Below are 22,126 nucleotides of genomic sequence, written 5' to 3' on the forward strand. Positions count from 1 at the left end.
GCCCCCAGCCCGCGAGGAGCGCCTCGGATTGACCACGCCTGCCCGGCTGGGCCAATCCGGGCGGCGGGGGAGGGGGCGCCCGGGAGGGCCGCCCTCTTCCTCGTTAAGGACACGCGAGCACAGCCAGCCGCCGGGCGTGGACGGGGCGGGGAGCGCGGAAGGTTGTTCCGCTTCGCTAACCTGGCTCGCTGGGACCACAGATCCCATGGCTCCCGGCTGGGCCGGGCCCCGAGCGCGCAGGATTAGGGAGGCTGCAAAACTGGGGTTCAGGAGGGAGGCGAGCGGAGATGCGGGGATGCTCCGTGCCCCGCTCAACGTGGCGATCGAAGGAGAGAAAGGCTTCTCCGCTTTGCTAGCCTGCCTTGCTGGGGACTACAGATCTCATCGTTCCCGGCTGAGCCGGGGCCCCGAGGGCCCAGGATTAGGGAGGCTGCAGAACTCGGGTGCAGAAGGGAGGCGACCAGAGATGCTCCGTGCAGAGCTCAACGGGGCGATCGAGGGAGAGAAAGGCTTTTCTGCTTTGCCTACCTGGCTTGCTGGGGACTACAGATCCCATCGCTCCCGGCTGAGCAGGGTCCCCGAATGCCCAGGATTAGGGCGCTGCAAAACGGGGGTTCAGAAGGGAGGCGGGCGGAGATGCTCCGTGCCCCGCTCAAGGGAGCGATGGGGCAGGGGGTGAGCGAGAAGCGGGACCCTCGAGTTAATCGGAGGGTCACGCGGGATCCCCCGGATCTCCCGCCGGATCGAGCGCTTTGGATGCAGCGCTGGTGGTCGAGGCGGCAGCTTTCAGCGGGGGGGGGGGGGTCGAGGCAGAAGCCCCGTTTCCACGACGCGTCGCCTCCCGGGGCTTCGCCTGCGATGCCCGCGGACCGCTCCGGTCGCCCGTCGGGGTCCTGGTTCGCAGCAGCCCTTCTCGACTTCGGCGGTTTGAAGATCGCGGACTGACGCCCAGGATGCCCAGTCAGCATATGAGGGGAGGGGGCTTCAGCGCAGCGAGGCCGGTGCGGTTGGCACGCCGGCTTTGAAAGGGGCAAGATCGTCCGGAGACCTTTCCGAAGACCCTTATTTAATAAATAAGTCAATAAGTGAAAATCAATCAATCAATCAGGCTTCCAGCTTGTTAGAATTTGACTTTGGAAAAAAGACAACAGAAGAATGTAATCCGACAATGAGTAAATGATATCCTTGTTTACTGGAGATGCGCTTCGGAAGGCCTGATTCTGGAGTTCAGCCTGGTCTGTCTGTCTGTCTGTCTGTCTGTCTGTCTGTCTATCTATTATTTATTCCATACATTGTTTATCACCTTTATCTCATCCCTTTTTCCTTGGGGGCTGAATGTCGTGTCGTTCGTTTGTTTCGTCATCAGTCTGTATAGTTGCCTATCTCAGGAAGGGACCGAGAACAATATCAAGTCAAAATAAAATAATGACACCGTCCCTACCCAAATTGAGCCAGGTCTTTCTAGGGCAGGTTTTCTCAACCTTGGCCCCTTTAAGAGGGGTGGACTTCAACTCCCAGAATTCCCCAGCCACCAAAGTCCACCCCTCTTAAAGGGGCCAAGGTTGAGAAAACCTGCCCTAGAAAGACCTGGCTCAATTTGGGTAGGGACGGTGTCATTATTTTATTTTGACTTGATGTTGTTCTCGGTCCCTTCCTGAGATAGGCAACTATACAGACTGATGACGAAACAAACGAATGACACAACGTTCAGCCCCCAAGGAAAAAGGGATGAGATAAAGGTGATAAACAATGTATGGAATAAATAAAAATAGATAGATAGATAGATAGATAGATAGATAGATAGATAGATAGATAGATAGATAGATAGATAGATAGATAGATAGACCAGGCTGAACTCCAGAATCAGGCCTTCCGAAGCGCATCTCCAGTAAACAAGGACATCATTTACTCATTGTCAGATTATGTTCTTCTGTTGTCTTTTTTCCAAAGTCAGATTCTAACAAGCTGGAAGCCTGATTGATTGATTGATTTTCACTTATTGACTTATTTATTAAATTTATATGCCACCCATCTCCCCCAGAGGGCGACTCTGGGCAATTCACAATTAAAGTCCAAAACAGTAAAAACAATAAAAAACAATAAAAATATCCATATTAAATTTAACTAATGACAATTCTCTCTCTCTCTCTAAACTATATGTCTGTGTGTGTGTGAACTATACAATTCAATGGGGGGAGCAGTACTGATCATCCCACCAGCCAGTTCCAACCCCGCAAGCCCCCATCAGGCCCCCCTCTGATTGGGGTGGGGGCATATTAAATGAATCCCTTGGCCCCCTGCTCTGCTCCAGAGGCCAACCCATGGCAGGCTTTTTGACCCATCACCTGGGTTTCTCCCGCACAACAGTGCATAACCCTGGTTATGTAAAAGGGCGGCATTCCATAGCCGAGGGGGCTGAAACAGAGACCCCGTGAAATTGGAGTCTTTCTCAGGAAGATAGCAAAAGCTGAACAGAATTTTTACCAGGCCTACAGATTGCCCTGCACTTAAACACTATCAGCTTCCTGCACGAAAGATGATTTTTTGCCCCTTCGTTTGCACGTGGCTGTGCACGCGATTGCTTTTTTCCAAAATAGATTTTACGAAAAGATTTTACATAGATAATAAGAAATACATTCCAAGAAAAAACATTAAATAAATGTGTGTGCCTGCATGTGTATAAATAAATAAATAAAAAGTGGCTTCCAATCTTCCTCTCAACAGCTACACGTACAATTCTAATCAAACCTCTCTCTCCAAGATTTCATCACAGTTCCCTTCTTTCTATAACTTCTTTCTAATCATCAAAACCAGAAGTCACAAAGTTGTTTTCTTTCTTATGCAAAAAGTCCATCAGGGGTTTCCAGTCATTGATGGATGTCAGTAGTGACTTTTCTCTAAGCAAAGAAGTCCATTTGGCCATCTCGGCATCGGTTTCCCAATAATTCCTGGGACATTAACCATTTCTCTTTGCCTGTTGTACTATAAATATTCATGCCCTCCAAACCTCGGGTCGTGGTCTTCTAACTCTAAAAGTATTTTGTTTCTCAGAAACACCCAATCTTTCATCCAGACCAAACAACAAGCTACAAAATGCAATTTCCAATCGGGGAAACCCAACCCGCCTCTTTCCTTTGCATCTTGTAACACTTCATATTTAACTCGTGGTTTCTTCCCTTGCCCTACAAATTTAGAGATACCTTTTTGCCATTGCTTAAATGGTACATCAGTTGGCAAAAGAGGTATTGTCTGAAACAAAAACATCATTCTAGGCAAAACATTCATTTTTATCACAGAAATTCTCCCTAACAACAACAGTTTTAATTTCTCCCATCTTACCATGTCCTTCTTCATTTCATTTCATATCTTAACATATTTATTTTGAAATAACATACAATTCATATTCATCATCATAACGCCCAAATATTTTACTTTTTTCTCCATCTTAAAACCAGTTTTCTCCATCAGTTCTATTTGACCATCTTCTTTCATCTTTTTTGTTAACTTCTTCATCTTCTGATTATTAATCTTAAAACCTGCCAGCAGACCAAAATCCTTGAATATGCCCATTGATGTTTCTCCTCCCTCTAATGGTTCCTCCAAAATGATCACCAGGTCATCCGCAAATCCGTCTTAACTCCCACGATTCTCTCATCTGCTCTTCAGTACCTCAAGAACTAAAATGAATATCTTTGCCTTGTCCCTTTTTGAATCTCACAATGTTTTATTCGTTCTCCATTAACAATTATTTGCACTTTCTGGCCATCAACCTTACCCATTTAACAAAATTATCTCCACAGTTCACATGTTCCAGAACTCTTGTTTTTCACTGCGTTGCTCCAAATACTCCATTAAATCCAACCCATTTCTAATATTATCTTGTAATTGTCTTTTAGGTAGAAACCCACCCTGATCTTCACGAATAACGTCTTGTAAAATAATTTACAACCTTTCAGCCAAAATCATGGTAAGCCATTTATAGTCATTATTCAATACTGATACTGAATATTCAATATTGGTCGATAATTTCTTGTTAAAGTCAGGTCCTGGGCCACTTTAGGTATTAATGCTATATTAGCCTCTTTCCAGCTGTCGGAAATCTTTCCATTCTATAAAATATTGTTTGTTGTAAAGGTTGTAAAAGTTCATCTTCAAAACATTTATAGTAAGAGGCCAGCAGACCAACTGCCTTTCCTGTTTCAATCTTTTTAATAACTTCACAAACTTCCCTTATTGTTATAGGCCCATTCGAAATTTGTCTCTGATTCTCTGTGATCTTCGGTAAATTCTGTTTATGTAAATATCCATCTACTTTTTCCAAGGAAATTCTTGACTTTTATATAAAGGAGGAGAATACTGGTAAAACACTTTTTGCACGTTTACATTAACCGTTATTACAGTATTTCCTTCTTGTAACTTTAGTTTCGTTGTCTTTTCTTTTTCTTTTCGCAATTTATAGGCCAACCATTTCCCCGGTTTATTTGCAAATTCAAAATGTCTTTGTTCTGCATAATACATCTTTATTTCCATCTCTCTCACTGTTTACAGAGGCTGCACAAGCTATTGCTGTACAGCAGTGTTTCTCAACCTCGGCAGCTTTAAGATGTGCGGACTTCAACTCCCAGAATTCCCCAGCCAGCATGGCTGGCTGGGGAATTCTGGGAGTTGAAGTCCGCACATCTTAAAGCTGCCGAGGTTGAGAAACACTGCTGTACAGGGAGTTCCCAGTTTAAGAATGAGTTCCGTTCCTGAGATCCGTCCTTAAGTCGAATTTGTACGTAAGTCGGAACGGTATTATGGTATAATACTATATAAGTACTACTGTATAATTAACTGGAATCATTGTGTATTTAACTCAAATTTTGCTACAATAGGCTCCGTTCTTAACTGTGGGTCGTCTGTAAACCGGGCATTCTTAACCTGGGGACTCCCTGTATTTATTATGCAACTTCATCGCTGCAAAAGCAGCGGTGAGCGATGAAGGTTTCTCCCCAGCAGGCGGGACTGAAAACAAGGAGCAGGCAGGCAGGAATCCAGAACTTCTGAGAATTTTTTTATTGCAGCAAAACTACAAAGCCATTATAAAAGAATTCCAGGGACTGCTGTGTATCAAAAGCAAGCTATCCCCTGTTCTGTATCCCTCTTGTGGGTGAGAGGCCTGATGTCTCTCTATCTTTTGTGTTGTTAATGGCCAGATCTGATATTAAGTTGTTTTAGTCACAGCCAGATCTGACATCGACTTCTTTTCTTCTGTGCGAGAACTAATTCTCACATCACTTAAGTTTTACTCCACATACACACACACAGACATATACACACAGATGGAGGAAGGCAAGCATCTGGGTATGTATATAAAATAAATAAATTAAAAACAACTTTCCAAAGAGATGACAATTATTTGAATTCCAGCAAGCGTAGAAGGAAGTTTAAGAAATCCTCCATTGCAGTAAATGGGAATTTATCTTCCCTTTGCAATGACTAGTTTCAGTTAAATTCTTTTCCTACATAGGCTACAAAGTCCTTTTTTTTTTAAAGGAATGAAAAAACAGTCCCCGTGTTATGTAAGAACTGCCTCGTGTAAACTTGGAAGGGACACCATTTTTTCCATATGTTACATCCATAATTATGCACGTAACAAACAGTTGCCATACGTTAACTGCATTGCACAATCTTTGTGCAAAAATTGGCTTTCTGGGTATGGAGATTGGAGACTGCTTCTCTTTAAGTGCCGCCTCCTACGGCTAGCTGGGTCCTGATCCATACCATCTCGGATGCTTCAAAGTTTCCCTCAGGCCACGTTCATACAACGTGCAAACCGAAATCAAACCATGTTTTATGCAGACGGGTTGTCTGAACCCAGAAAGCTTTAGTCTCTGCAGCTATAAAGCCTAGCCCTTTAAAAAAATAAAACACCCAGATCTCAGATTTATATTTTTGGGGAAGACAAATATAATGCATTCTGTTTTTCCCGTTTGATTGAACTGTGTTACTAATTCAGGGTTCCCCAACTGGGCACTCTGTAGGTGTGTCCACTAATTCAGTTACCTCTTTGTTAGTGAACACAAACAGGGACAAAGGTTCCTTCAGAAATCAGAAAGCGAGTCTTACTTTCTTTCCTGCTCTTTTATTTTTTTTTCTCCACTTGACATTCCTTTCAAAATGTCACACATGTACACAGACAAACAGGCTTATAAATACCAGCGGGAATAGGACCGGAGGAAAAGTGTTCTGCTTTGACACGCACACCCCACCTCCCACCCCGAGCAGTGCCAATTTGCCAGCCTCAAAGAAGTGGTTGATGCCAAATAGTTGCAAATGAGCATCTGATCAAAAGGGAAACCGTGCTAATCCTGGGATTGGAGAGAAGATGAAATGGCTAGAAATAACCCAACATGGGAGGGGAGGGCAGATGTACAGCCAAACTGTGGGAATTCTGGTGCGCAGGAAAAAGTTAAGGGCTAAGATTAGGGAGAAAAACACACTGGATCGCAGGTCAAGAACGTGGCTTGCGAGAATTGCTACGAGCCAAGACGTTCAGAAGCAAGCATGCTTGTCGCCTAAGCATCACCCGCTCTTGCCAACGTTAGAGGAGAGGCAGCGAGGCTTGGCGATGAAGGGTGAGAGTAAGGGGGCAGGGGAACTAAGAGAAACCAATATTTCAGTGAAACGCCATAGCCTTTTTCACCCCTAGACACTCTGCCTTCAGTATAAAATATCCAGCTGCTTTGGCCCACTGAGCTGGGCATCCTCTTCCTCCATGGGTGGTGGTGGGTCAAATAAGAACCTACTAGGGGTAGTATCCTAGCCTGTGGGTAAAAAATTCCCCAGCCCTGAGCTAAAGGATCATTTTGAGAGGCAACGCTTAGAATAGTGTGGAAGAGGTGGCTGGAGGATGGACCTACACAAGCTTGGAACCACAGTCAGATCCCTTGACGTGAGAGCCAGATCAACCTGGGCTCCTGGGGACTGTATGGACACTACTACAGAACCAGCATGGAGGTGGTTTGACCCTGCCTTCTTCTGTGATGGTTTCTGACTTTCCAGTCCAGCCCACGGCTCTTGGGGTTCCGTGTTGTCTCCAAGTATCAACCAAGTTAGCAGTGGTCAATAGGTCTTCCTAGATAGGTAACTTGGTGCACATCCTACCTTCCTACCACCTTTGGATCAAGAACTCAAACCTTTCCTTAGCCATCTTTCTCATGAAGATTACAGTGTGGGAAAGGTTGGGGATGAAGTAGGAGGGTCTACAGAGACTGAATTAGAGAGTAGCCCTTTTTATGGTTACCAGGGAAGCAACCCAACTACCATTGAGTCATATTGTGGTGAAGAACTAATGGAGTCTAACCCAGGCTCCCTGTAGATCTGGAGCTTGAAAAGCTCATAGTCCTAAGAGAAGACAGTGAGTTTCTGAAGATGAGAAACCATGAGGAGGTGGCTGACGGAAGACCTCAGGATGGGAGGCAGTACAGCAGTTTCTAGACCAGTGTTTCTCAACCTTAGCAACTTTAAGATGAGTGGACTTCAACTCCCAAAATTCCCCAGCCAGCTATGCTGGCTAGGGAATTCTGGGAATTGAAGTCCACTCAAGTCCACCTGAAGTTGCTAAGGTTGAGAAACACTGGTCTAGACAATAGGGCTCCTCCACAACCACTAGCTTACACCATTAGATGAATCAGGTTGTGAAGATCTCTGCACAGAGGCCAGGAAATGAAGTCACATGTCCCTGAATCCACGGGATTGTTAGCAAGCTCAGAAGACAATCCTATGGCTTTATTTGCAAGCTCAAACTGTTAAGCTGCCCAACCAGTCCGGTAGGGTTTAATGCCATATTGGAAATTCCAATTAACATATTGGCCATTTTGGAGAGTACACCCTTTTTCGTTCAGTTCACAAAGCGGTTGAGTTTGGAAGATTCTACCATGCTATTCCTCCCAAGCCGATCGGGTACACGGCTTAGGGAAGGAGGAAACGCCACTGGGGTGTCCTCCAGGAGCCGAGGGAAAATATGGGAAAAAGCCGAGGACCCCAGAGCACTGCCGTGGAACAGAACGGGTCTTTGATTTAGAGGAGGTGGGTTGCAAGGGTGATAGCAGAGGAACGCTTCAAAAATGCAGTGACGTGAGCACGGAGCATTCCCAGGGCAGTCCTGCGAGCCTGCAGTACGGAAGAGAATCAACCAGCGAAGGGAGGGGAGGCTAGGAAAGCTGAATTGTACCCAAGATAGGGGTCAAAGTCTTGTTTACTCGCAAGATGACTGGAGGGTGGGGCAGAGCAGACCAGGAATAGCAAAGCAACTGAATTCTCAACGATCGTATGTTGTAGATGGCCGTGCCAGGACAGTCAGGGGTTACGTGGGACTGGGGACAGTTGCCCTTTCATGACCCGGAGAAAAAAGTGCTTTTGGCTTAGGAAAGAAGCCGGCGACCTTTTCCACCATCACGGCAGCCTCGGATGACCCTGAGACAGTCGGTCCCCAAGAGGGCGGAAGTTTTAGTGGTACAAGAAGGAAGCAGATCCCAAAGTAGTAGTATTTTTGGAGGGGGGGACAACTGCAGCAGAAATGCAGGCTTGACACCAGACTGAAAAAAATACACCCAGTGAGGATGATTCTCCTACGCCCACTCACGCACGCATGTTTCGACAGTCAGCTGATGCCCCCCGTTATTTGTAAGCTCCCCGATCCCAGTGAAAAAATTCTTCAGGGAAGGAAGCTAGAAATGTGTTTGACAGACTCGCGTTCCCCACAGGATAACTGCATTTCTGATTTTAGAGGATAACGAAGAAATTGGCACCGTCTCCCCAAATCTGCTAAGCCACAGCAACTGGCAGACCCAGGAGCTTGCTCTCCTCCCGTTCACCAACGATATATATTCTTAAAAAGGGGCTTTGTGGCTCTTTGTACATAAATTTTATTCTTTTTTTAATACATGGGGTTTTCCCCCCCTTAAACTTCCTTCTGCAGCTCGTGTGGAGCGGGAGGGCAAGGGAGACAGAAACCAAGCCTAACCCTGCAAACATGATTGAGCAGTTCTTTAAAAGACACGCACACACACACACACCAGAGCTCTTGTAAAACGCACTCACATCACACCCTCTTGCACACCCATGGAGAACTAAGACCGGAGAGAAAGGGGAGAAGGGGGGATTTCTCTGCCCCCACTTCCCTCCCCAAGCCCCTCACCTCCCATCCTCCCTCCGGGCTGCCCTCTCTCTCAACATATCGCACGGCTGCACCCAGTTGTTGTCGTGCAGTCCCACGCGGCAGCCGGGGGTGTCTTTGTCCGTTCTACGGCAGCACATCCAGTAGGAGCGTCCGTAAGGCAAATCATGATGGTAGGGCTTGGGGTGCCAGCGGCAGAGCGAGACGTCCCCCTTCTCGTAGTGTCTCTTGCACTGCTTGCAGGGGTCGTCACGATACAAGGGGTCCCGGTTCCACTTGGAGTCCGTGGCCTGCACGCCAAACGTCTCAATGATGTACTTGAAGTAGTGGCAGGAGCATTTTAAGGCCGCCAGCGCCTGGGTGGGCAGGTAGCTGAAGATCTTCACCATGATGTGGTCAGGGAGCAACAGCATATACTGGCGAGGCTCCAGCAACCGTTGGATCTTGAAGCGGATCTCCAAAAAGTCATGGGAGACGTGGCGGTACAGGCGGCACAAGGAGGTATCTGAGACGGATGGCTCCAGTCCTGACCCGTCGGCCCTCTCGAGCCCGCCCTCGCCACCACTGGTGGAGTCCAGGAATGCGCTGTCCGTGTCTCGGCTGTCTTCCTGCCGAGGTGTCTGAGCGTGGAGGAAGAAGAGCTGTCCTGGTGGTGGGTCATCGCAAGACGCACACAACCCTTCTTGGGTTGGAGAACCAACCGTCAAGCAAACGGTCTCTTCCTTCATGTTCTTGGTGCTGTCCTTGCCGAAGAAGACACACTGGTCCACGACGCCCGTGACCACCACATCCACGTGGAAGCCGGACACGCAGTCTCTGGTGGTGGAGGCTGGGGAGCCTCCCATCTTTTCCGCAGATGCCCGGACATCCTCGGGGATAGCGTCCAGTTTGCTAGAGCTGTTCTGGGTCTCTCGGTAAGTCATCTCCATATCTGAAGGCTCGCGGCTGGATCCGTCGGAGCCCTTGGGGGAGGCACTCGCCAACAGGAAGTCCACATTGTTGGGAAGGGTATCCCGGGAAGGGCTGATCAGCTGATAGAGGTCACAGGTGATCTTGTCTTTGGCCCGGGCCGTGTTGCCCGTGGGCGACCCTCCGCAGCTCATGAACATGCAGTTGGGCCGGGGGATGGAGCCGCTCTCGGCGGGCGAACGGGGGTCTCGGCTGCTGGAAATACGGAAGGCGATGCGGACTTCACCAGGGCTATGCTGGGAATTGGCCACGCACTCGGAGGACTCCCTCCGGAGGCCATTCTGACACACGACGCTGCGCTCCCGCGACTCGAAGTGGGCGATCGCCTCGGCCACTCGGCTGCAGTCCGAGCCCCCCCCGGAGGCTGGTGCTTTCTTCTCCCCGTTCTCCTCTTGCTCCTGTTCCGTGGATACGAAAACCATCGGAGACGGCGGTGCGCTCGGCCTGGTGTAACCCTGCCCCGCCCGCGCTGTCCGCTGCTCCACCAAGGCCACCATCTCGGCTACCGAGAGCAGGTCGGGGGTGTCTCCGCCCGCAGGGTCAGCGTGGGACTCCGGCCAAAGGCAAACGTCCTCGGCTTCCTTGCTGCCACCGTCCTTGGCCTTTGCCGGGCAGGCTTTACTCCGGGTGGGGTCGTGGGACCGCCGCCGGCGCTTCGCCTTGGAGCTGTCGCTCCCCCAGTTCCCTTTGACCTTCATGGCACTGGCCCTATTCCCAGTGCTGCACTGGTGAGCCACAAAGAAAGCGATCTTCTCCTTAGTGTTGCCCGGCTTGATCACATACCAGGTGTCCAAGAGGACTCGGCCCTCCTCCACCTGGCTGGGGCCAGAGGAGGCTGCTGGGGGGGGCGGGGGCGACGGCGGGGCTGGGGGGGTGTTCTCCGAAGAGAGCTCGCTGCTGTCCCCCTCCTCCTCTTTGGCTTTGCAGGCAAAGTCCCCAAAACTCTTCTTCCCCTGGGTGCCACGGCACGGCTTGTTCTCGGAGTAGGTGCCAAAGGGGCGTGGGCACCACAGCTGGATGTGGGAGAAGGCGTTCTGATCCATCACGCTCTCATGGCCAAGGGGAGGGGGAAGGACGGCCCTCCCCTCTAGCGCATGATCGGCTGCTCCTGTGGATCCTCCCAGGGCCTTGGAGTAATCTGTGGGGAGGGGAGGCAAACAGAGATCATCCATCAGGTGGGCAAAATGCAGAGTTAAGACTCTTATTCTGTCTGCAAAGCACAGGACTGCATGCGACGTTCGGCTACCTTAGAGCTTACTTTCCATTTCGGGGGAGGGGGAATCATGATGTTTCTAGTGCTAATGGCACAGAAGCACTTGAGTAACCTTCAGCAAAGTTTTAAGGTGCTGCTGTGTGCCCGACTCAAACCCAAACGGTGGAATGCCATACAGCAAGTTATTCTAGGAACCTCCATGATTCTTGCTACAGCATTCTGCCCCCATATACAGACAGTCCTCTACTTACAAACAGGTTACATTCCAAGAGGCTGTTCATAAGTTCATTTTATTCATAAGTCCAGCCAAGTATAAAAAACATGCCTCCCAACGTGCGATGGTACTGCCAAGCGTACGTATGCAGCATGCCGCAAACTGGAATTGCGGACAGGTTTGTTCATATCGGCTAAAGTTCATAACTCGAAAGTTCATAAGTAGAGGACTGTCCGTATAATATTGACCAAAAATGTCATCTCTAAACTGTCTTCTGTGCCCTATAAGCCTTAAAGCTAGATATGATTTCCTGTTCCTGTTTTATTTATTTGTTCCTTAAGTGTCTATCCTCAGGGTGCCAGCAAAAAGGAAAACATTACAATGGGGCTCCAGACAGTGCCTGGAGCTGTCAAATCCTGCACCAGCATCTCTCCTGCTCCCTTGTCTCTTTCACCATCCAGGTAGAGCCCCATCAGCTCAAGCTTTCCTTGCCTTTCACCCCGATTCTGCTGGCCTTCAGGAAGGCAGTGAAGACTTGGCATCTTTGATCTATGGATGTCAATTTTATTGGGGCCTCAACGTTGTCGTTCTTTGCTTTAATGGTTTCTGGTCATTGCACTGCGTTTTTATTCTTGTTCACCACCCTGCGTTCCTTTTGGTAGATGGGCAGCTCTATACATTTATTCAATCAGTCAATCAATCAATCAATCAATCAATCAATCAATCGTCCAAGCATCTGAACAGATTCAGCCCCCACCCCCATTCGCTTCCCAGCAGCCAGCACAAGTTCAGTACGGCTCGCTGCGTAATTTACTCTGGGTCTCTGACCTCAAAAGGAAAGAAAGCACGCCAAGGTTATGGATCCGATTTCAAGGCAGTGGGGAGGGCAAGCAAAGGACCACGTGGGTGGCCCCCGCTGAAGCACTGCAGGAATGATGCAGCATGCCAAGCCAACACAAGAGGCACATCAGGACTGGCGTTAGAGCAAAGCCAGGATGCTACCACCCAACACACAGCGGAGCCCCTTTGCTGTTGCCACATTGTAAGGGGCGCGAAGGTGCCATTCCCCATCTGGCTGTAGTCAGCTTCAGCTCAGTCTCTGCCTCATCCACCCCCTTGCAGTAATGGGAATGCATTGGCCTACCTTAAAGGGTTGTTCTAAGACAATCTCTCAGCCTTGGCAGCTTCAAGATGTGTGGACTTCAACTCCCAGAATTCCTCAGCCAGCATGCTGGCTGGGGAATTCTGGGAGCTGAAGTCCACACATCCTAAAGCAGTATTTCTCAAAGTTGGCAACTTTAACATTTCTCAATGTTGGCAACTTTAAGATGTGTGGACTTCGACTCCCAGAATTCCCCAGCCAGCATGCTGGCTGGGGAATTCTGGGAGTCGAAGTCCACACATCTTAAAGTCGCCAACGTTGAGAAACACTGCTCTAAGAAAAAGAGCACCCATAACAATTCTTATTACCAATACTGACATAGCACCATCAATAACTAATAAATAAGAACACATTTTCTTCATCTCTTAAAGCCCTCCGAGATATTGGTTTTTAAAAAAAAAAAAATCGGGGGGGAACACAATGTAAGTTAGCATTTCTTTTGATTCTGGAATTCCTACTGGCACCTGGACGACACGCACCCCGGGGCCAGTTCATCCCAACCGATTCCTCTCCTGTGAATCAGGAAAACACTCGCAGCCATGAGACAGGATTAAATCTCTCTCTCTCTCTCTCTCTGCACTCGCAGTTTTAGAAGCAGAGAGTGTGTTTATTAGAGCAAGACACCAAGGTTGAGAACCAAGCGGATGGTCTATTCATCCCTATTTCCACCCAGAGTTTTTTTTTAAAAAAATCTTGATTCCTATCAACCGAAGGGAAATGAAACTGGAGCAAAGGACGCCCTGAGCTGAGGAGGAAAGTTAAGGAGGGGAAATCTGCTTTTGCCAATCATAAACACCTATGAGCCAAGACTCAAAATGGGGGTCGGGGGGTTCTGCAAGCAAAGCAAAGAAAAGAAAGGAAAAGCACACACAGATGCCCACCAGGGAACTAGGCGGGCTTTGCTCAGCCTGGCACTTCCCAGGTGTGTTGGAACTCGACTCCCATTATCCCCAGCCAGCCTGATGAAAAGCTGGGCTAGCCTCCTGGGGAAACCCAAGGCTAGATCTCCAGGACTGCTTTTAATCCCGTGGAAGATCTGAATACACCGTTTATCCTCGACCGAACTTGGGGAATCCAGGCAAACGTTGCTCATCCATCTGAGGGGGCTGCATCGATAGATTCCTGCCCCCCCGCCTGCTTTTCTTAAAAACTCCGGCCTGCTCCGCCGGGCAGCGCGTGGATAGACCCCTTCGGTAGCCGTGCATCTGTGGAATGGCGTGCGCTACACCTTCCCACTCAAATTACAGCCCGGCTGCTCCGGTGCCCGTCCACAGCCGCCCCCCAGAGCTGAGCCCGGCGGTTCAGAACCACTGATGCTTTTACGAAGGGCACCGAGAGGCGCCTGGCAGGTGGGTGACAGCCTGGGAACCGGCCCGAGGAAGTCGCCGAGCCACCCACGACGGGACCCGTGGGCAGGAGGCAGCCGGGGGTGAGGGAAAGGGCGTGCTGGAATGCCACCCCCCCATCCAGTGGGCTGGGCTTGCCATTGTGGTGGTTCCCCCCCCAAGTCACACGTGCACTTGTTGATTGTGCAAAGACACCAGGTCTTACACAAGGGGCCCTGTCCAGGATGGGTGTGCAGGAGGAACCAGCAAGAGCCGTCGGGGACCCCCACCTGCGCAGCGGCCACCCTTTAGACCCCCCTGCAATCACCCCCGTCCCCAGCAGCAGGGCAAGCACTCACACGAAGCAATCCGGCTGCCTTGAACAAGCATTCAAGAATAATAATAATACTGCTACTAAGAATAATAATTAATTAATAATAATAATGAGGATGCTTCTTCTTCCCCAGGCTGAAGACCTCCTCCCAGCTAAGCCATCTTCCTTTCATCCGTCCCCACAAACTCCCCCCCTCCCCCGTTCTTACCTGTTACCCCAAAGCCAAGGGAAGGGGAGGGGCGTCTGATCTACGGGAGGCCTTCCCTGAAACCTACATCCCTGTTGGAGGCCTGCAAAATAATCATTTTTTTTTTTTAAATCCACAGGTCCTTTTGCAAACCCAGGGAGAGAAAGGGGGAGGGAATGGTCCAAGATGGAGTGGGGGGGGGGTGAGTGTGAATATTGCTCCCAACCCCAGGAACCTCCTCTTCTCCTCCTCCTCCTCCTCCTCCTCCTCCTGACCAAATGGATCTGCCCCGCACTACCTGATCTCTTAAAGGGCCAGCAGCCCCATTCCACTGGCCCCTGTATGCCCCCCCCTGCAATCAATAGGGGCCTTTAATGCACCAGGCTGTAACTCTTCCCCCCCAACACACGCGCGCGCGCACACACACACACACACACAGAACCCGTCAGCAAGTTCAGCCATTTGTTGACAGACATATGCATGGGGCCGAGCAGCCAATCAGAAAGCCGAGTTTGGGGCATGCCCATATATGGATGACAGCAGAGTTTCAGCCTCTCCCCTCCTTTTTTTTTCCCTTTAAATCCCCACTGCCAGCCAGCCAGCCAGGGACCGAGGTGCAATTCCTACCAGCAGCGAGGAACGAAGCCGGCTCGCACCGCAAGGGGCCGCACCGCAGCTCCCTTCTCAGCATCGCTTCACCCTGAATGTTGAATTTGCCCTCCCCTCCCACACCTGACCTAGCCAAAGTCTACGGCTCTCACCAAGCATTTTAACAATACCCACCGGTGACCATCAGCCGCAAGGTTCCCTAAAAGGTCATTTAGCCTGGCCTTCCCTGGCTGGCTGGGAATTCTGGGTGTTGCAATCCCATGCTGGGAGCTGAAGCTCAGCCAAACTCGGATAGGCACAGCCCTCCCCACTAACAAAGCCCCCCCCCCATTGTCAGAAGCAGGCTATTTCCTCAACGTGCCTCACTGTTGGAAATCTCCTTCTCTTTATCCAAGAAAAGTGGAAGGACGGGATAAAGAGGATGCTGGAGGGACTCAATTAAAGCAGGGGTGGGGGCACTGTTGGAAGACCGTCCGTATACAATTTTTATTCGAACGTTTTAAAAAGGAGATAAAAACGAATCCAAACTAATATGAAGTAAGGGAGAAAAGAGGAAAAAAGAAAGCAAAGAGAAAGCAAAAAGTGTAAGAAAAGAAAAAAAGTTAAAGAAAAACAGGAAAGAAAAAAGATACAAAGCAGTGGCTTCCAGTCTTCCCAGCAGTTATAAGTACAATTATCTTTTAACTTCTCTCTCAAGTTACATCATACCACTCTTCTTTCTATCTGTCCTGCCCAATCATCAAAACCATAAACCATTTTTTCCCCTTTTTACGCAGAAAGGCCATAAGAGGTTTCCAGTCACCCATAAACGTAGAGAGTGTCTTTTCTCTCATCAAAGACGTTCGTTTATCCACCTCAGCAAGATCTGTCAATTTCACCACCCATTCCTCCACAGTGGGGCATTGTTGGAAGACCTGAAGGGCCCGGCTGGAGAGGGGTCATCCTGGACAAAGCTATCTGGCCACTAAAAGCCAGCACTTGATGGCACAATCAATCCATCACCCGAGATCTGCTCCCCTGCATTTCCCACCCGAAGCCTGCTAGCATCTCTTCCCTCGAAGCTCAAAACAGCCCACTCTTCAGTCCAACCTCACCGTCCTGGTGGCACCTCTCCAACAACGCTCCTGTTGGCCGGTCGCCATTCTTACGAGGAGGAACTGCAAACCTGACACGGCACGCCGAAGGCAGAATGCAGCAGGGCCATCTCTTCCTGCCCCTTGGATGCCTGGCTGCTGTGCAGGACCCCAAAATGGCATTTGCTTTTCGAGCAGCTTCCTGATCCTGCGAGCTCAAAATGAGTTTGGAGTCCACGAACACTCTGTGGTTCCTTTTCACCCGCAGTGCTCAGAAACAAGCGGATTCCTAACCTAAGATTTAAGGAAGCTGGTAACTTCCTTATTTTTCAAAGAGCTGGACACACTCACTTTCACTTATTTGTCATTTTAATAATTAACCAGAGATCACTGGCTCACCAAGAATTCTGTCTTAAACCCTATCCAGGGCTGCCCCTTTGAAATGGGGGTACCTTTCAGCTGGGCAGCAAGGCAACGTCTGTAGCGTGGGTTCCCTACCTTCACTGACCACCCAAACATGTCAAACTCTTCCCAACTCAGGAAAATAATGAAGACATGTTTAAATGTTCATGGTCTTAACAGGCCGACAGTCTGATCACACAAGCTTTGACTTATGCAAGTGCTGAAAACATCTGTGCACATAAAATTTCCTTACCCCTGATATCAAGGAAGAGGAACTACCTGATCCTTGCTTCCACCTTTTTCTCTGGAGGGGGAATTAATGCATATTATCCCTCTGATGTTCAATTTAAAACATTATGAAAGAAATCTAGTAGGTCAGAACTAAAGAGTCCACAAAGTCGTTGTGTCTTTTTTGTTCTGTTTTGATCTCATGAGTTCCTGTGTATATTATGTCCAAAAATTGAAATCTTGCTTAGTTTCATTACATTTGAAGATGCCTATTTCTGGCCAGTTCCTGTGTTCCACATACATGTGGGCTATTTCAGAGAATTAAATGGGCTCACACTTTAGACAGGTAGCTCAAAAGCAGAAATTCTTTTTCACTTAAAGGAGAGTGGGTGCTTCTGTTGTGATAATAGCCACACTACAGTTAAGGTACAAAAGCAAGTGAACCAGAACAGTGCTCTTAAAATACATTTCTTTCTCGTTTCTGCTTAATTTTAGATCTGCTACCTCTCCCTTCTATCATTCTTAAGGCAAGCATCTTACTTAGGAAATACACATCTTAATGTGTATTTCTAGGTTAGTAAGGTATTTGTTATAGCTAACTTCAGATTAATTCCCCTCCTTCTCTTGATATATCAGAGTTTTTTCTCTGCCTCAATCAGCTTCCTGTTCCCTGAGTTCCAAAGTTCAGTGATGTTCCTGTTTTTTATTATATTTCTTTTTGAAAACTGTCACTCCAATTGAGGGCAGATAAGGGATTAAGATGCAAAGAGGAATATCAGAACCACAGTAAATGTACAATCCTGTTTAAAGTGTTTAAACAGGCATTTCTCACACATCAACCTTTCCCACATCAACTTCCATCACCCCAGGCAATGTGGACAAAACATCTGGAAGGCCCGAGATGTGAGAAGGGCAGATGTACATCATCTCAAACACCTCTGCAGTATCCATACAGATAGGCAAATGCAACAGCCATATTGCAAAGGAGGAGAGAGGTGCTGAGTAATTCTACAGAGGTCACCACCAGAGACTTCTCAGTCCACACTCAGTGCAACCTTGGACCCAGAAGAAAATTCCTCTACGTTCCCTGGTGCCTACTCTCACGTAACTAGACCATGCCATCCTTAACGACAGAAACCTCAGCCCCTGCTCTCTGGCCACGGGGCTGTAAGATTGAGAAAAGGACCGGGAGACGCACAACTGCTGCGTTGCTTGATTAAAAGTCAAGCCGTTCTCAGTGGCTGCTGGCTTCTTGCCAAGTGCAATGTTTATGATTAACTTAACATCCACAACCGTATAATTAGCCTGTGTAACTCACCAACGCAGAACATCGTAGGAGATAAGAGAAAGCTGAAAGGCTGTAAAATTGTTCTGGATTGCACAAGCAAGGTGAAAGTGACACAGGCTAGAACTGAGTGCTCCCAGGCACAGGCACTCACAAGCACGTCTAAATTGTTTTTGAGACTACCAGTGGCCTCTGTCCTTTGCAGTGGCACGGTAGCGTGTTCTTGTCAGGGCAGGATGGAGAACAAGCATTTCATTAGCAGTTAAGGTGCTCTGGGTAATGTTAATGGCAGGGACAGAGTTGAAGACCTGTACTTAACAAAGGGAAGGAAGATAGATAGATAGATAGATAGATAGATAGATAGATAGATAGATAGATAGATAGATAGATATTTCCCTCCCTCCCTGTATTCTATCCTAAGTCTTTGGAAGGGAGGAGAAGGTACAGCCCAGAGCACCCCTGCCCCAAAACTGGCCTGGAAGAGTTCTGCTATTAGTCCTCTGTCATGTCTGGGTCAGGACCAAGCATGTGGAGCAGGTCACATGCTTCAGGATCTTGGAATCGGCCTTTGGGATCGTGCCTCCACTTAGCAGGGAGACTTGAAACCAAGGGCCACTGATTTCAGTGGGGCTCCCACGGCAGGGCTGGATCCAGCCCAGAAAGCAGAGCTCCCAAAATTTGGGTTTCAAGACTCAGTTGCATTCCTTCCTCCCCAATCACAATGGAAAGCCAGGTCATAAACCACGACACTGCTCCTGCGTTATGGGCCTTGAGTTACAGCAAGCCAAGCCAGAAAGCTGTTGTGCGTTTGCTGTGTCGGTGCAAGATCAGCAGCCCCTCTCCAAAACTTCACACACACACACCCGGAATTGCCAACAGCTCTGCAAAACTCACCCCATCCAGGGATACACTTTCCAAAGACCATTACCATTGCACCAAGGGAATTTGAACGTGCTCTGGTGGAGGCAGAAGAAGGTGGCCTCTCTGTCTCAAGAAAGGTTGCCACCTGTTTTTCTCTCTGATTGGCCCTGCTCCTGTGCCTTTCACAGCAGCAGCAACCTGGCATGCTGAAATGAAGCCGGGGAAAACTTTCCCTTTCATTTTAATCCTCTTTTCTGGCAGGAAAGGCCTCGGCAGCTCTAACCTCTTCGTCCTGGGGCTGCTGCTAAGAAGCAGAGGAGCAGGGCTGGGAAAATAAGTTGGCAACCCTGACCCCCACCATCAGCTCCACGATCTCCTCGCGCCCCCACCACCATTTCTATGCTGAGCTTCCGACCCCCAACATCCTATGCATTTGCACCCCTGGCCCCCAACAGCCGACCCTCCCCGCCTCTTACCTTCCACGTACCGGGACCGTCCGCCACCACCACTCTCCCTTTGCAGCAGCGAGTCCTCGGACTTCCTGGTTCCCCACTGCGCAGGCGTCCCTCCTCGAACCGCCCACTTCCGTACCAGCCGCCCAATTGGCTCCTCCGCTCGGAATTCCGAGTCGCAAAGGTTCCTGGGAGTTATAGTTCTGCGGTTGCCTTTGGCGCCTCTTGAGCAGCTTTGCAGTTGAGAAGGGGAGAAAAGCCTTTTGGAAGAAAGGGGGTTCTCTCCTAACCTAGCCCCCCTTTAATAGAATAATAGAACCCCCCCTTTTTTTTCCTGGAGCTTTGCAACAATGCATGCTTCTTTCTGGAAGTTGCATTTTCAGGTTAAAAATTCTGCACCTCTGAGCATAGAGTGAGTGCATCCTCCCCTTGAATGGAGCAGCGACGTTTTAAAGCTGCCTTAGGACTTCTAGGCGAGGGTCTTGTAAGCAGTATAGAAACTGAATAATAGGAAGGAAGGAAGGAAGGAAGGAAGGAAGGAAGGAAGGTCTGATACAATGGATCTTTGTCTTCTGGGCAGAATCACCTTCGTTTTTTACATCACGTTAAGGCCAGGTATCTTTAAAGACTTGGTGTGTATGAATGAAGGTACAGACCATCAGTAATGAAAATTAAATTACTGTTTTGTGCTTTACGCACCCGTTTTTGCAGTTGGAATTAATGCTTATCAATGGCTGGGGGGATGGGTGTAGTTTCTAAAATCCAGTACTGTACTGCCCTATTCTGAAACTCTGTATGTAGTATAAGATTGGAAGAGGGTATAAAGCACTCTTTATACCAGTGTTTCTCAACCTTAGCAACTTTAAGATGTGTGGACTTCAACTCCCAGAATTCCCCCACACTACATCTGGGTTGAAGGAGTGATCTGTTTTAGAAAAAGAGTCACAAGTAAAATAATGTTGTACTGTACAAAAACGTTCCAAGGTTTTCAGAAATAAGACTGAATCAAGTCCAGTGGGTTTACGAGAAAAGGTTTGTCCTGATTTTTCTGCCTTGCGTTACTTCCCCAAATTGTATACTTCTGCTAAGGCACCATTATGTTCTCAACCATGCCCTTCCAAACCAAAGCATGGATGGGTTGATGGCCTTTTCTGGAAGCCTCCACAATGAAATTAAAGCAAGGTCCCCTCTCTCCACTGGCTGATTAGTTTGGGGAATTTTCCCCTCCCAAATTCATTCATTCAGCAGGAAGGCCATTAAAAACCACTGTTCCAATCGTCTTGATCCAATCTAGGATTTGGAATTCAATCATCACGCGTCGTCCACCAGGATCACAGCATCACAAGAACACTCCAAATAAGAAGATATGTCAGGGGTGTGGATGTGTGCATAGCTTTCATTCTGTCAAGTTTCAGATAACTATTAAGAACATGTCCACCCACCTGGGCATCTGGAAACATAAAAACATGAGTCATGTCCTGCTGGATTGGACCCTTGGCCCATCTGCTCCAACAGTTTGTTCTTCCAGTGGCCAACCAACTGCCCAAGGAAGCCCACGAGTCTCCCAGCAGATGACCTTCAGAGGCAGTCCCATGGCCATCAAGGCTAAGAGCCCTTGATCTCCAGGACTTCCATGAATTGGTCCAACCCCTGTTGGAAGCCAGACAGGCTGGGCACCAGCCCTACATCTCATGGTAAAAGTAACACTCCAAGGTGTTATACCAGTTCCTATTGCTAAAGGGAAGAGTGTAGGGACATTTAAAACACTAACTTCACTGGGAGTTGAAGTCCACACATCTTAAAGATGCCAAGGTTGAGAAACACTGCTTTATACACTACATCTGGGTTGAAGGAATGATCTGTTTTATATTTATTGATAAATATACACTTATTTATCAAGTGATAGATTATCACTTGAATTGATGACAACACGCCATCCATCAGGCATATGAAGTCCCAAGGAGAGAGGAAGTGCCGCCAGATTGATGTTTTAGCTGCAGTCACTTACCATGGCTCTCTCTTTAGAAGGAGATGCATTATTTTGTGTTGCATGGATCAGGCGGTATTTTCCCCTCTAATATTTTTATTGTCTTGGGCAACCGCCTGCTCTTTCTCAAAAGGAAGTCTGAGAAGAGAAAGGGGGAAAGTACTTCGACAACTGGACTTTATTCCCTAACCCTTTATATCCTGTCTCTTGTTCTAGCAGCAAAAGACTCCAAAATCCTCTTCCAAAGTCCTTTTCCGAGAATCCGGACACACCTATTGTCTCCTTTAGACCCCTGAGTCATTAAGCAGGTTGAAATCATTGCTTCGAACCTTTGCGCTACTTTGAGTGATGGCATGGGCTGTCCTCTTCTCAGTCAGATCTGCTGCCCATAGCTGCAATCTCTAGAACTTGCCTAAAGAAACGAAGCTGATTTTATTTTGACCTTTATCCTTCTTAACTAGCATGATCTTTGAGTTAGTCAGCCGCTTACCCCAACTTTCAACACTCAGAACCCTCACTTATTTCTCAAACCTTTAGTTACTTAGGTACCTACTCACTGTATGAGGAGATCCATGTTAGTCTATGGGTGACAAAAAATCAGGAGTCTGGTAGCCCTTGTTCCGACTAACAATTTTTATTCAAAGGCAGAAGCTTTTTCGGTACCT

The 22,126-nt window shown here is 48.3% G+C and overlaps 1 protein-coding gene across 7 annotated transcripts; it reads right to left on the bottom strand.

The window, feature by feature from the left end:
- Window positions 1-5,038: 5,038 nt before the first annotated feature.
- FBXO46 (F-box protein 46) lies at window positions 5,039-19,581 on the bottom strand. 7 transcript variants are annotated; one of them, XM_088139791.1, is made up of 3 exons: window positions 19,499-19,558; window positions 14,586-14,667; window positions 5,039-11,267 (listed from the first exon to the last, which is right to left on the bottom strand). In XM_088139791.1, the coding sequence occupies exon 3, from the start codon at window positions 11,170-11,172 to the stop codon at window positions 9,178-9,180; it is 1,995 nt and encodes a 664-aa protein (XP_087995917.1). In that variant the 5' UTR covers window positions 11,173-11,267; window positions 14,586-14,667; window positions 19,499-19,558; the 3' UTR covers window positions 5,039-9,177. The 7 variants fall into 7 exon arrangements, with proteins under 7 accessions (XP_087995917.1, XP_087995919.1, XP_087995918.1 ...); XM_088139793.1 differs by lacking the exon at window positions 19,499-19,558 and adding an exon at window positions 16,268-16,342; XM_088139792.1 differs by lacking the exon at window positions 19,499-19,558 and adding an exon at window positions 14,863-16,261.
- Window positions 19,582-22,126: the final 2,545 nt, after the last annotated feature.

This window comes from Python bivittatus, unplaced genomic scaffold, assembly GCF_059951505.1.
Source record: "Python bivittatus isolate LINGU-HERP-01145 unplaced genomic scaffold, Pbiv_v1 ctg000310_np1212, whole genome shotgun sequence".
Lineage (NCBI taxonomy): Eukaryota > Metazoa > Chordata > Lepidosauria > Squamata > Pythonidae > Python > Python bivittatus.

Excerpts from the sequence above, each read along its gene's own strand:
- FBXO46 (XM_088139790.1), bottom strand. The coding sequence starts at position 11,172 with ATGGATCAGAACGCCTTCTCCCACATCCAGCTGTGGTGCCCACGCCCC.